This window comes from Montipora capricornis, chromosome 6 (genome assembly GCF_036669925.1).
Source record: "Montipora capricornis isolate CH-2021 chromosome 6, ASM3666992v2, whole genome shotgun sequence".
NCBI lineage: Eukaryota > Metazoa > Cnidaria > Anthozoa > Scleractinia > Acroporidae > Montipora > Montipora capricornis.
In genome coordinates, this window is record NC_090888.1 from 49,883,564 (window position 1) to 49,895,910 (window position 12,347).

At 42.5% G+C, this 12,347-nt stretch overlaps 1 protein-coding gene across 1 annotated transcript in view; it reads right to left on the reverse strand.

The window, feature by feature from the left end:
* Positions 1-12,347, reverse strand: part of LOC138054068 (tyrosine-protein kinase BTK-like) — a 164,773-nt gene that overhangs the window by 74,633 nt on the left and 77,793 nt on the right. The window contains exon 8 of the mRNA XM_068900578.1: positions 11,653-11,709. Within this exon, the coding sequence (XP_068756679.1) occupies positions 11,653-11,709 (57 nt within the window). The remainder of the gene's footprint in view (positions 1-11,652; positions 11,710-12,347) is intronic.

Below are 12,347 nucleotides of genomic sequence, written 5' to 3' on the forward strand. Positions count from 1 at the left end.
CGCAGTTGCGATCCAGGTGTCGCAAGAACGAATATAACCGCTTCGTCTCCACCTCTCTTGTACCAATCATCTCTCTTTCCAGATTTTTCTGCTTCTCTCTCGTCTTTTCTCCACCCTTTTAATCGATGCATTGGTCTCTCTCCTTTCAGTTCAGCCTCTTGTCTTGCTCTGTAAGCCTTGACAGCGGAGTCAACCACTTCATACCTGAACTTCTTGTTGTATCCCGAATACTGCATTCTCAGAACCATCTCCTCGACTTTCCCCACTACATTTGCCCAAGGTAGAAGTGGGCTGCAATTCAATAGCACACGCAATACCGCTTGAGACAGCACTGTCCTCTTCACGCTCGCAAACATGGCGGATCTTGCGTTGATCAATGCTTTAGATGCTATCTCTTTTGTGTAGAATTCATACACTATTACAGACACCATCTGGTTTGACCCTTGGATCTCCCTCTCTCCCTGCTCAACCCAGACCTTTAAGTCTAAGATTGGCAACTTCTTGTCTGGATTAGTCGACCTCAAGCTTTATCGATGGATGGATATCATCTCCAACCTGCCTTATCAGCTCCATAGTCCTTACGTCTGGTGCTGGTCTTTCGTCTTCCACAACCTTAGTGGTGTCCATGATAATTTTTCCTTCCACGTACCTCAGTCCTGGTACAGTTGCTTTTGCAGCAACATTGATGTCATCTACATATTTCTGGTTCATCTTCTGTACTATTCCAACGTCCTTAAGCTTGCATGCAAATTCTCGGTCCCACCAGATCATGAATATTTGCGCCAAGATCCTAGTTAACTTCAGGCCGATCGGTCCGCCTTTTGTTTGTTTTTTTGATCTCGTTACTGAACGTGTATACATGGTTCTTCATGATCACTGACAATGCCACGCGTAGTGTTTCTGTGAGCATTAACCTCTTGGTATGTTCATCGGCTTGCTTTTTAGGTGGATTCCACGGTTTGAAAGGTTTTCCTTTCGTCTCCTCCGCACCACTTGCTGTTATTGTTGGTTTCCTTCCGCGTTTGGATTTCCTAGTGGGACACACATCGGCTATATTCGACCTCTGAAGCACTTCCGGTTCAATGTTGATCGTTGGGTAGAGCCTAACCTCTTCGTAGTCTACTCCCTCTACCTGAATATCACTCTCAAAGAAGACATCGCAAACCTTTTCAATCGTTAAGTCCATGTCCAGGCTTGGATAGAGCGCCTTCACATCCGCCGATCCCACCACTAGATCGTTGTCGACTTGTACACTCTTCGCCTTCTTCATCTCAGCTATCATCTCTTCTGTACTAATACACACGGCACTGTCCTCCTTTGATTTCCACAACTCTGTTAGTATGAGTGCTAACCATGTGTGACAGTCTATTGCTATAGCTCGGTGCTGCACCACATACGGGTCTAACATGGGGGGGGGGGGGGGGCCGCTGTATTATCCTGACACGGTTTGTGGTCTTTTCGCAATCCGTACAGGGGAGGAATCGGGCTATCCGTACCTATCATGTTGTTCTTAATCCTTGTTTGCTCATTATTCTCAGCACCAGCACTCAGCATACGAACCCATGATACGGCATGGGCATTGATTACTTGTTGCAGTCTGTTTTACTCCTCCTCAGTAACATCAACATCTCCATCTGTGTGTTTCTCGCAAGCGGACTAGTTATCAACTTGGTCGACCGAGAAGCGCCCGGATTTGTCTGTTTGCAATATAACTTCCTCTTTAGATTGTAACTTCTCTTTTAGGGACCTCAGTCCCTCTTTTTCTACCTTGTCCAGATTGCTCCACAAGCTGGGAAAGGTCCATGTAATGCACACGGTGTGACGTACGAGATTGAGTGCCAGGGATGCGAAAATAGGTACATTGTTGAGACAGCCAGAAATGCCTATACAAGAGGCACGGAACACGCGGGGGGCTTAGAGAATCGAGACGAGAAATCAGCATTATGGAAACATTGCGTAGAAAAGCATGGGAAGGAACGAGAAGAGTTCAAAATGTCTGTGACTGGAGTGTATGGTAATGATGCCATGTTAAGGCAAATAGCAGAGAGCGTGAGAATCAACCGAGTGGCGAAAGGATCTCTCATCAACACGAAGAAGGAATGAAATTATATAAAACTTCCTAGAGTCAATATTTGACGTAGGAGGAGCGTGAGACACCCTATGTGAGGCCTTACATGAAGTCTGTGGACTAGTCAAGACACTTGGAGCATCATACACTGGGTACCAGAGTATCTTGAATCCAAGATGGCGGAACATGCCTGACGAGGCTGAGTTTTCAGGGAAATTTATAGCGGTTTTTAAAGCGGTTTTATAGATATACACATTTTTAAGTTTTAAGTGTATTAACTCCAAAATCGTGCGTCAAAAGAATAACAAAGACAGAGAATGTCAAGTAATTACCGAAGACTATCTAATTCTTTTATCGCTTCGACAAAAGAACTTTCTGAAGTATGTTAAGACAGGTGAACGAAATGAAGGCATTTACTTTTCGAGGCGACTCGGGGATACTCGGGAAAATCCGAGTGCTCCTTCATACGAGTCGAACCTACGGCCTTCCGATTACTAGTTCGAGGCTCCACTGAGCTATAGAAGACTCATAGGAGCTAGGACATTGAACCATTTTCTTAAATTGACAGTTGACACCGAGGACAACCAACATGAACCCAGAGGGGCCGTCAACTTAACAGTCTGAATAAATTAAATCTAAAAAATAAAATCATTAGACTAGCAATTAATATTGCACATAGACAGATTTCCTGTATTGATTTACATGCAATGAGCTTGACATTACCAGAAATCGGAGTCATTTCGTTCACGGGATACTTCCTGACTGCAGTGTACTCAAAGTTCAACAGAGCATGCACAAAGGTATTAGATTACGTAATAAAAACATGGCGAGATCAGTTCGAAGCGTGTAAATTATATCGCACTGAATAATCTCTCTTCGGCGGATTTTGAACCAGTTTCTACAGGAAAATGAAAATATAAACCCGGGGCAAAACTATATCAAGTGGAGAGACTTGTCAGCAAGCGGAAATCGTCGAATAAGGAGTTAGCTAAGTTGCCATTTATTCGAGTTAAAGGCAATGTCCCGGAATTAAATCATTGGCAAGGCTGATGTAATCAGGGGCAGTTGCTTCAGGATCATTTCTATCACTGACTTTTCCATGCTATTCTTTCAGCAAAAAATGACAGAGCTAGTTTGGTTGCATCGACATCCTTCCGGTTCTTGAATTTTTTGTGAGGGCTACTAATTTGGAGTTTGGCATCCGTTTTCTGCCGTTCGCGATCGCTCAAGAAGTCGGACATTATTTTCTAAATTGACTTTCTTAACAATTTTTTGCAAAAGAATAGCGTTGCAGCTGACACAGCGATGTAGTATATTCGTTCCGGTTTCGCAACCTTTTTGTTTACATTTAAGCGAGTCTGCCAAGTCAATACACAGCGGATTTAATCTTAAAACTGCCTGGTTACATGTGCTTTAACATGGCTTCCAAAACAGTGCAGAAAGAGACAAAATGCATGGTCGGACGTTTTAGCAATTCCTAATGCAAATTCGCACAAAGTCACACAATGGCGGTCAAGAGTGTAGAGGCCAAATATTTCACTATCAAACCTTTAAATTTGTCCGAAGGTTTTCATCGAGTTACGGAATATTTGCAACCAAGTCTGTGACATAAATTTGTCACGAAGCGATGGAGATCAAGGGAAGATGTCCAGGTGCAAGATTGGTTCTCCAAAATGGAGTTTTCGGTAAGCAATATTTACCGAAATTTGAGAGCACACGGCGGGTCTAATTTGCAGGTCGCAGGTTGCAGGTCGCGGGTTGCAGGTCATTGTTTCACCAATACAGAATGTATCCTAAACATTCTTAAAAGCTAACCTTAGGCCTAAGGTTAGCTTTTATGAAGTTTAGGATACTTTCTGTATTAGTGAAACATTGACCTGCAACCCGCGACCTGCGACCTGCGACCTGCAAATTAGACCCGCCGGAGAGCACATGATCATGAGACATTAAGTGACCGTTTTCGGGTAAATTTTGAATCGCGATTTGTCCGAGCTTATCTTTCATTAAACACCTAAAAAGTTATATTGCGAGAACAACAAAACAGTGTTTGTTCGGTTGAGATCAAGGGAAGCAGGCTAGTTATCTTAATATGCATGATATTTGAATTTTTTTATTTTATCTCATACAATCCTTTGCAATCGTGGGCCGCCATTTTTAAAGTTCAGTGCAGAAGAAATTTGATCGATAACCCGAATTTCTGGTAATGGATATGACTAAAAAAACTAAGCCTTTGTTGTAGTTCAAAAGAAGAGTGAAAAGCAAGTTTAGATGTAACATCAAAAATCTTCCCTTAATTTTAATTAAAACTAACACATACAAACTAAAGCCTAATCAGTCTTTCAGAATTAAAATTGATAGAAAGTGTATTAGTCTCAATATGGTGCATTGGCTCTGACAAGTTCTTTGATATGTATGTTTATTGTGCGCCAGTGAGGTGTTGTCAGTGAAAACGCTGGTGCTGTCGTTGCAGTTGACTTTGAAAAAGACTCCTCTAGACTCTTCTTTTCCGATTTTGTCTCTGAGTTTTTTCAGCGGTAAAAAGTGACAAAACAGGAAATGTTCACAAAACTGGCAGCCGTTTAATTTATGATCGAGTTATATCAGAATTAAAATTGAATGCAAGCCAGAAAACACCAATATCTAGGAAGACAGAAAGTACTCTCATGGTAGATGAAGTAAAGCGACCTCTACCACCTTCCTTAGACCAGCAACTTCACCAGCACCCCGTGGTTTCAGGTGATTATCCCCCATCAGTGCCTTACCATTCTCTTAGGTCAGTTGTTCGCCTCTTGAAAAGACTCTGTTGCAAACGATTCAAAACTTGACGAAGCAGTCAACACACACGACACCTCAGCATCAAACACCTTCGAGTTCATGGATTGGCCCTTCATTACCGAAGATAAAATTAATGAAATTATCCAGAGATCCCGCTGAATATGCAGAGTTTTTTAAAGATGACTCACAGCGACTGACCTGCCTGCTTTATCAGTGTGTAAGGAAGCCATTAAGAGTTGTGTCAATCTACCCGTAGGATAGAGGTATGGCGAGGCGTGGAAGGCGTTGTTAAAAAACTTTGGGCAACGACATAGGGTTGCAGGTGCGCATAGGAGATGATTCCGAGAAATCAACCTGAAAAGAGGAGATGCTTCCACTCTGATGGACTTTGCCAGGAAATGGAGAAACGCTTCACAAGTTTTAACAAGTATGGGTCCTGGGTACACAAGTCGATTGAACAATGGAGATACCATCACTATGTTTATGGGAAACTACCGGAAAAAAGCTTGAAGAGAAAGTGGACGCACAAGGCAGGACACATTATCCAATTAAAGGGCCAAGTTGAATTTGCAGACTTCTTGAAGTTTGTACAAACTCAGGGAGAGCGACTCAATAACAGAAGAAGGAACAACCATTTATATAGAGGAAAGAACACCATAGAGATTTACGGCTATGGCTATTCATGGTGATTGTGGGAGAAAACGTGGTTATACACCGTCGGTAGCCTTAAAATGCCTTGAGAGCTCAAGGGATGCGGCAGAAAACATCATTCACTCATTCACCCGATAGACCTTGAATAGAAAGGGGGACATTGCAATTCAGATGGTGAAGTAAATACCAAAGAACTAATGACTGGTGATCCTACAAGTTCTTCTTCCAAAACAACCACAGCATTTGAGGTGTCAAGCAAAGTACAACTTATGCCTTTCTATAGACAGAGGCACGGATACAACACCGTGTCTGAGAAAATATTATTGATAGTGATCCCGTCGATAGTGATCCCGTCGATTACACGATTACTACAGTGAACTACGAGAAGAAGGAAAGAAGGAGTCTGGCCACAGAGTTCAATTAACATCGAAAGCTTCGATAGAGAGAAAAATTTCTTGCTTGACAATGTTTTGACCATTGGAAGCATCTCTATTAGTACCCAAATTTGCCTAGCAACGAGGAGTTGAAGAAGTGGCCACACCTTAACGGCATTAGTTTGCCAGAATAGATGAAAGGAAGTTGACCATTCTTATTGTAAGCGACCGTCCGGATATCATAGACAATATCTTAGAAAGAATGGGCAGCCTTTTGGACGAGTCACCAAGACTTGTTGGAGGACACCAACTGAAACTTTCATTTCGGCAGAAGTTACCAAACCTTCGGATAGTCTTCCAGCAGCCAAGAGTAAATTTGTTTGGCTGAAAAAGAAGATGGAGAAAGATACGATGTCCCATGGGCACCTTGCCGATCGTTTCCTAACGAGGAGGTTAAAACCGCCAAACCGATTTGCATTTGTATCTGCCACGCCATGCAGTTTGGCACCCAGCCTTATGAACCAAGCGTGGTGTTTTACTGCTTGCAAGACCAATGGTAAAATGACCAATTGCTTCAAGGACTAGAAAACAAAATTTCCATGATACGGGTGATCGTACGTTTTAGGGTTCATAGCATAGCTGCAGCATCCGACATCAGAAGAATGTTCCATCAGGTTTTTGTTGCTCCTGAAGACCGTGGTGCACTTTGCTACTTGTGGCGGCCAGATGGAGATCTGAGCAAAGATCCTATGAATCTACCAAATATTGGTGCTCATCTTCGGTGAAACTTCATCGCATAGCATTTGTGGCTCTGCCTTGAGAAAAATCGCTATTGACCACAGACAAGAATTTTTTCCAGAGACAACAGACGCAGTTCAGCGAGATTTTTATGTTGATGACCTCCTCAAGTCATTCCCAACAACCGATCAGGCAGTAAAAACGACAAAACATCTTCAAGAGCAACCTGCAACTGATTGAGAGAGAAATTAGAAGGTCAAATTGAGATAAACAGTGTAACCTTTATGATGGATTCTACCATGGTATTAAGGTCTGTTTTCAACGAAAACAGAAGACTTGTAACCTTTGTTGCAAACCGTATTGCTGTCATCAGGGGAAGGATCCGAACCGTCATAATGGCGTCACATCAGATCGGAACAGACCCCGCCGAGTGGCGCTCGAAGCTGAGAAACTAGAAATATAGAAACACTCTCCAAGTTTTCTGTGGCAGGATTCTAACGAGTAGCACTTACAGCCTGACGATTTGCGACTTAAACAAATGATGACGAAAGAACATATGATGACTGTCAATGCCTCTTTTGTAGAAGCAGACTTCTGGAATTCGTTATTCAAAAGGTACTCCTCATGGGAGAAATTAAATAGAATTGTGGCCTGGCTTATCGATGCAAGTCATTCCTTTCGACAGCCTCGAGCATTACCAGTGGCAACGTCAGCCGATGTCAGCTTCGGTTCTTCGTAAAAAATGGCATCTTGCACGTAGGAGGAAGACTCGATCGTACAGGGCTATATATGCAGGGCTATACCGAGCTAAACAGAGCACCCTGCGATTACCGTGGCCCCTATGATCCTACCCGCAAATCATCGCATCACAGAAATAATTATTCGCCACTTCCATGTTACTAATTGTCATGTTGGTCCCTTCCAAGTGCTAGCTGAAACGAGACAGCGTTTTTGGATTGTGGAAGGCGTTTCATCAGTCAACCGCGTATTGAAAAGATGTCGTGAATGTAAACGTCGGAACGCCGTAGCCGGAGCTACAGCACCCCTCCTGTGGTCAGGGTATCATTCGACAGCCATCAACTCATGTATCCATTCGCTGCTGTAGGCATCGATTATTTTGGTCCACTATACGTCCGCACAGGGCCGATGACCAGATCTTCAAAAAAGTCAAGTTTCACAAATGCTACGGATGCATTTTCACCTGTTTGAGGTCTTGTGCCGTCCACCTTGAAGTTGCCAACGATCTGTTGACAGATAGCTTCCTTGATGCACTTACACGGTTCTTGGAAGAAGAGGTGCAACAAGATTCCTTTATAGCGACAATGACACGAACTTTAGAGAAGCAGAATCCGAAGTCGTAAAGGCGTTACAGATCTGGGGCCAAGAGAGAATTGAACGTGAATTTCAACCTAAGAGCATCCAGTGGTGTTCCAATCCCCTTGTTGCCACCAGTCACCAAGGAGGGTTACGGGAGCAACTCATTTGTTCTGTCTCTAAAATTCTTTGTGTCTTGATAGGCGAGCATCTTGTTAACGATGAGGTTCTGGCAACTTTCCTCGTAGAAGTGGAGAAGATACTCAACAGCAGTAAAATCACCCGAGTATCAAGTGACCTGGGTGACTTAAACGCCCTAATTCCTTATCATATACTTCTCTTTCAGATCCCTAGCTTGGCTCCTAGAGAAGGCTTAGACAAGTTCCAGTCAAGGTGTTTTAGTTTTGAAAACGATGGGTTAAAGAATACCTTCTCACTTCGCAAGAGTGTCAAAAGTAATTGAACCAAAGACCAAACTTTAAGGTTGGAGACCTTGTTCTCATGAAGGATGGAAACGTTCCCCGAGGTCAGTGGTCTAAAGCATTGTTCTAAGAAACCTACCCTGACAGAGACGGTGTAATACGTCAAGTTCTTCTGCGAACTGCGAATGCGTCCTACCGCAGGGATATCCCAAAACTTTGTGTGTTGGAGGAAGAATTGTTGAACTCAACAGAAGAGAAAACGCAAGCATGACAGGAACAGCAAAATTAAGGCTGGATATTCAGAGTTTGCATTGGTGTATAGCTATCTGAGTGCTTGAGACTACTTTAGCAGTCGTTGAGGGGTAGGAAATGTGGGAACATTGTTGACATTTCCTGAATAGTACAAAAAGGATCATATAACCCAAATGAGCACATGGTGTTGTGATTTTGTGAAAAAAGTTTACTTTTGGGAGCTATTTATCGTTTAAGCGGATCAAGAAAGAAAAATCTTGTAAGTAGTTATTACTTCTTACTTCCCTAGGAAAGGGTCATTGTCATTTTATCCGTTCTTAATTTTGGTGAATCGCTTTACAATCGATGTTTAGCATATTTTCATTGTGGCGTTTGAAACATTCTAGGACTGACTTTTGAATCCAGTGAATAATTGCAAATGTCGAGATAACATATTCTTGTATCTGCTCGGGAAAAGGGTGCTAACAGTCTCACTCACTATTTAAATTAATATTACATTTTCTTTATTTATTTCGTAAACGTAGCCTAAACTTTAAAGGGAATAATGCAAACATTATGCACCAGGACAATGAGAAATAAAATATTCCTGGATGTGAACAAGCCATAGCCAGGAGGCTTGGACCTCCTACCTTCTCTTTTGGATTGTGCGCGCTTCGAAGCTGACGTTGCTCGAGTTTCTACGTGACTTTCTTTGTTTGTCCTGCAGCACCAGAAACCTCCTGTTTTTGAAGAATCCTGTTTTGGAATTTTTTCATCGGCCCTACGGACGTTTCTTTGTTTTCCGTTTCTTGCTTTGAAACTTTCTAGTGTTTCTTACTCGTTTTTTTGGTCGGCCATCTTGATTTATCTTCACTGTGTTTGACGGTCCGGTGGCCTTTCGAACTTTTCTTATTGTTCTCCGGTTTCCCTTTTTCTTCAATAATATGTGTATTTTAGGGGAAAGGAGCTTTCCTGACAACACAGGGGATGTTGATCCGCCGAGCGTTGTGGAGGGTTCCTTCGGAACTCACTCACCTTCCATGCCGCCTGGTGTTATCGCTGACATGCAACGACAGATCAAGGAAAACAATGCCCTAGTCCATTCTCTTAGGGAAGAGTTGGGACGTGTCAATTAAAAGGCTTGTCCTTGAGCCAGAGTTGTCCAAGTGTTTGCTCTTCTCGTGGTGGGGTGCAGGGATGGCGCAGTGGTGAAAGTACTCGTCTCCCACCAATGTGGCATAGACTCGGCGTCATATGTGGGTTGAGTTTGTTGGTTCTCTATTCTGCATTGAGAGGTTTCTCTCCGCGTACTCGGGTTTCCCCGGTGTTCAAGGAACACGTTCTAAATCTCCTCCGAACATTTATCTTGATGTGGAACTCTACCTGTGACGGCCTCAAGTGTTCCCACACGGGTTCTCTGAAAAAGTTTCCTACGTTTGTGGTTTACTGCAATTGTAAAAACAGAGGGACGTTACTGCAAGCTTTTGCAACATGAACGAGCAGCTGCAGGTGTCTGCTGAGGGGGAGGCGCGGAACATTACTTCCCTGCCTGCTTCCCACTTTGTTTCCCACTGGCTTAGGAAAACTAACAAAAAAATATGTGGCTAAGATGACACAAAGGTCCTGAAACAGCCCAAGGACTCTCTTCAAGTTCGCCATAAGTGTTTGGTGGGTTCTGAAGTCTTCTCTTTCTCTCGTCACAAAAGTTTTCCGTGTTCATCATACCGTATTTGTAATCGTGTTTGCAAGCCAAGCCCAAGCTCCTCAGGTGCTGGATGCCGACCATGATCTACTAGCCTTAGCTGAAACTGTAATTTCGTCGGAGTTCAAGGCTATTGAATCCTTGGTCAGGCGCTCTCTCAGTATTTTGTCTTATATTGAGCACTTTGATGTTGCTTCCACAAAACTCCTCCAGGAGCTCGTGGAGGAGGTGGGTCAGATGTTACTTGACCTCAAGCTGTCATAGGCTAGGGCAATCTCCCATCTTGCCAATATTGAAGCTAAGCTTTCAGATAAGATGATCTTGGCTAGAAGGGTATCCTTTTTAGATCGCAGAGGACCAGAAACTCAAGATTTACCTGCGTGCCACCTCTGCGATCCACAGCGCGTCGTTAGCAGGTCAGCTTACAGCAGTGGCCTAGGTACAGGCAGAGCGCAAGCATGATCCTGCTTGGTTCAGCCTTGTTCAGGCTAGCCTCTTCCAGCCTGCTCCACCCTGGTAACTCCAGGAAAGCGTCCAAGCCGGCAAGCCCCAGGAGGTCATGCCAAGAAGCCTAGAACACTTCTGGCTGGACAAGGCGGTGGCCTCCCCCTGTCCTGCAATTAAACTTGCTTTAGACCTGCCGCTCCTCACAGCTCGGGGGGAATATTCGGGCTTCTGCTGCTCTAGAAATATTTGTTGTCGTTTTCCTGAAGTCAAGTTTAAATTAGTCTCCTGGAATTCATTCACCCTTTTAAGTGTCTTTCATTGTATTCTCCTTTATTTTGTTGTTGTTTTCCTAATCGATGTCTCCTTTTGGTTGACCCTCATTTAACATATGTTTCACACTTTTATCCTTTTCAGTTAATATCAATATCTAGTACAGATTAATTGGAAAAACTGGAGCGAGTTGAGATATATAATAGTTTGGCCTCGGCAGTTGCATTCAGTACAATATGCGGACTGACAGTTAAGGGATACATATTGCTTCCAAATATTCCCCGAAAACCTTAAAGAATTCTTAGATACGGCTTTGCGCTTTTGTCACAATTCTACATAAACAGCGCATTTACATCAATGGGCGCAATGTAAATATGAGGATGCTGTTGACTTAGCATTTTATTCTTGTTAGCTGACGTTTACAGTGAACTGAAACGTCCCGACTTTCTCTGCTATTTTTCCACAGGAATAAAATTATCTTTATCCAACCCTTATGTAAATTGCACTTACTGCTAAGCCATGTCAATTTACTCATGAAGTAAAAACTAAAGTATTCTAAGATAAGACTTGCCTATTAAAAGCTGTGTATAAGGTAGTTCTTAATCATAAATGATTACCAGAAAAAGAAACCAGCTTAGTCAAGTCTTAACTGATACATACCTTTCACTCTCCGAACTTTGTCTTTCCACGAAATTACTTGGAATATATCCCTGGGTCCTGACAAATAAAAGTTAAATAGAAATATGATGTACATATGAACCAAAAAGAACAAGAAAATCGATGATTATTTGACAGGCAAAATTCTACCATCATACCTATAAAAAAACCTTGAGCGTCGAATAAAAAAATAGCAAATACCCAATAAGACATCTGCAATAACTGAAAAGGCAGCTCACTTCATCCTTAAAACTGACTACTGAAGTGATTAAACTCTCTGTTAAATGCAAACTTAAACGCAGAAATACCGCTAGTTGATCGCAATTAATCGTTTAACTTTTATAAACATACATTCATCCAGTGCCAATTGCATATTTACAACAAAACGGTTAGTTTAAGAAGGATCGATTTAGAAAACGTATTAAGAATAAAAAGTAACAACACTATCCGACGTTTCGGAGTCAGACAGTTGACACTAAGATATTTACAATTTTTGCTAGAATACAAAAGGTGTCAACTATCGTTTAATTTCCATTTATGCATGTCTTTGTTTTGACCTAACGCCCGTTGTATTTAAATTGCGAATTTTTCCAGTACAGTTTAACCTTGATAATGGGGTCATGTCTGACTCCGAAACGTCGGATAGTGTTGTTACTTTTTATTCTTAAAACGGTTAGTGTTAGACTTTGTGTCATCTT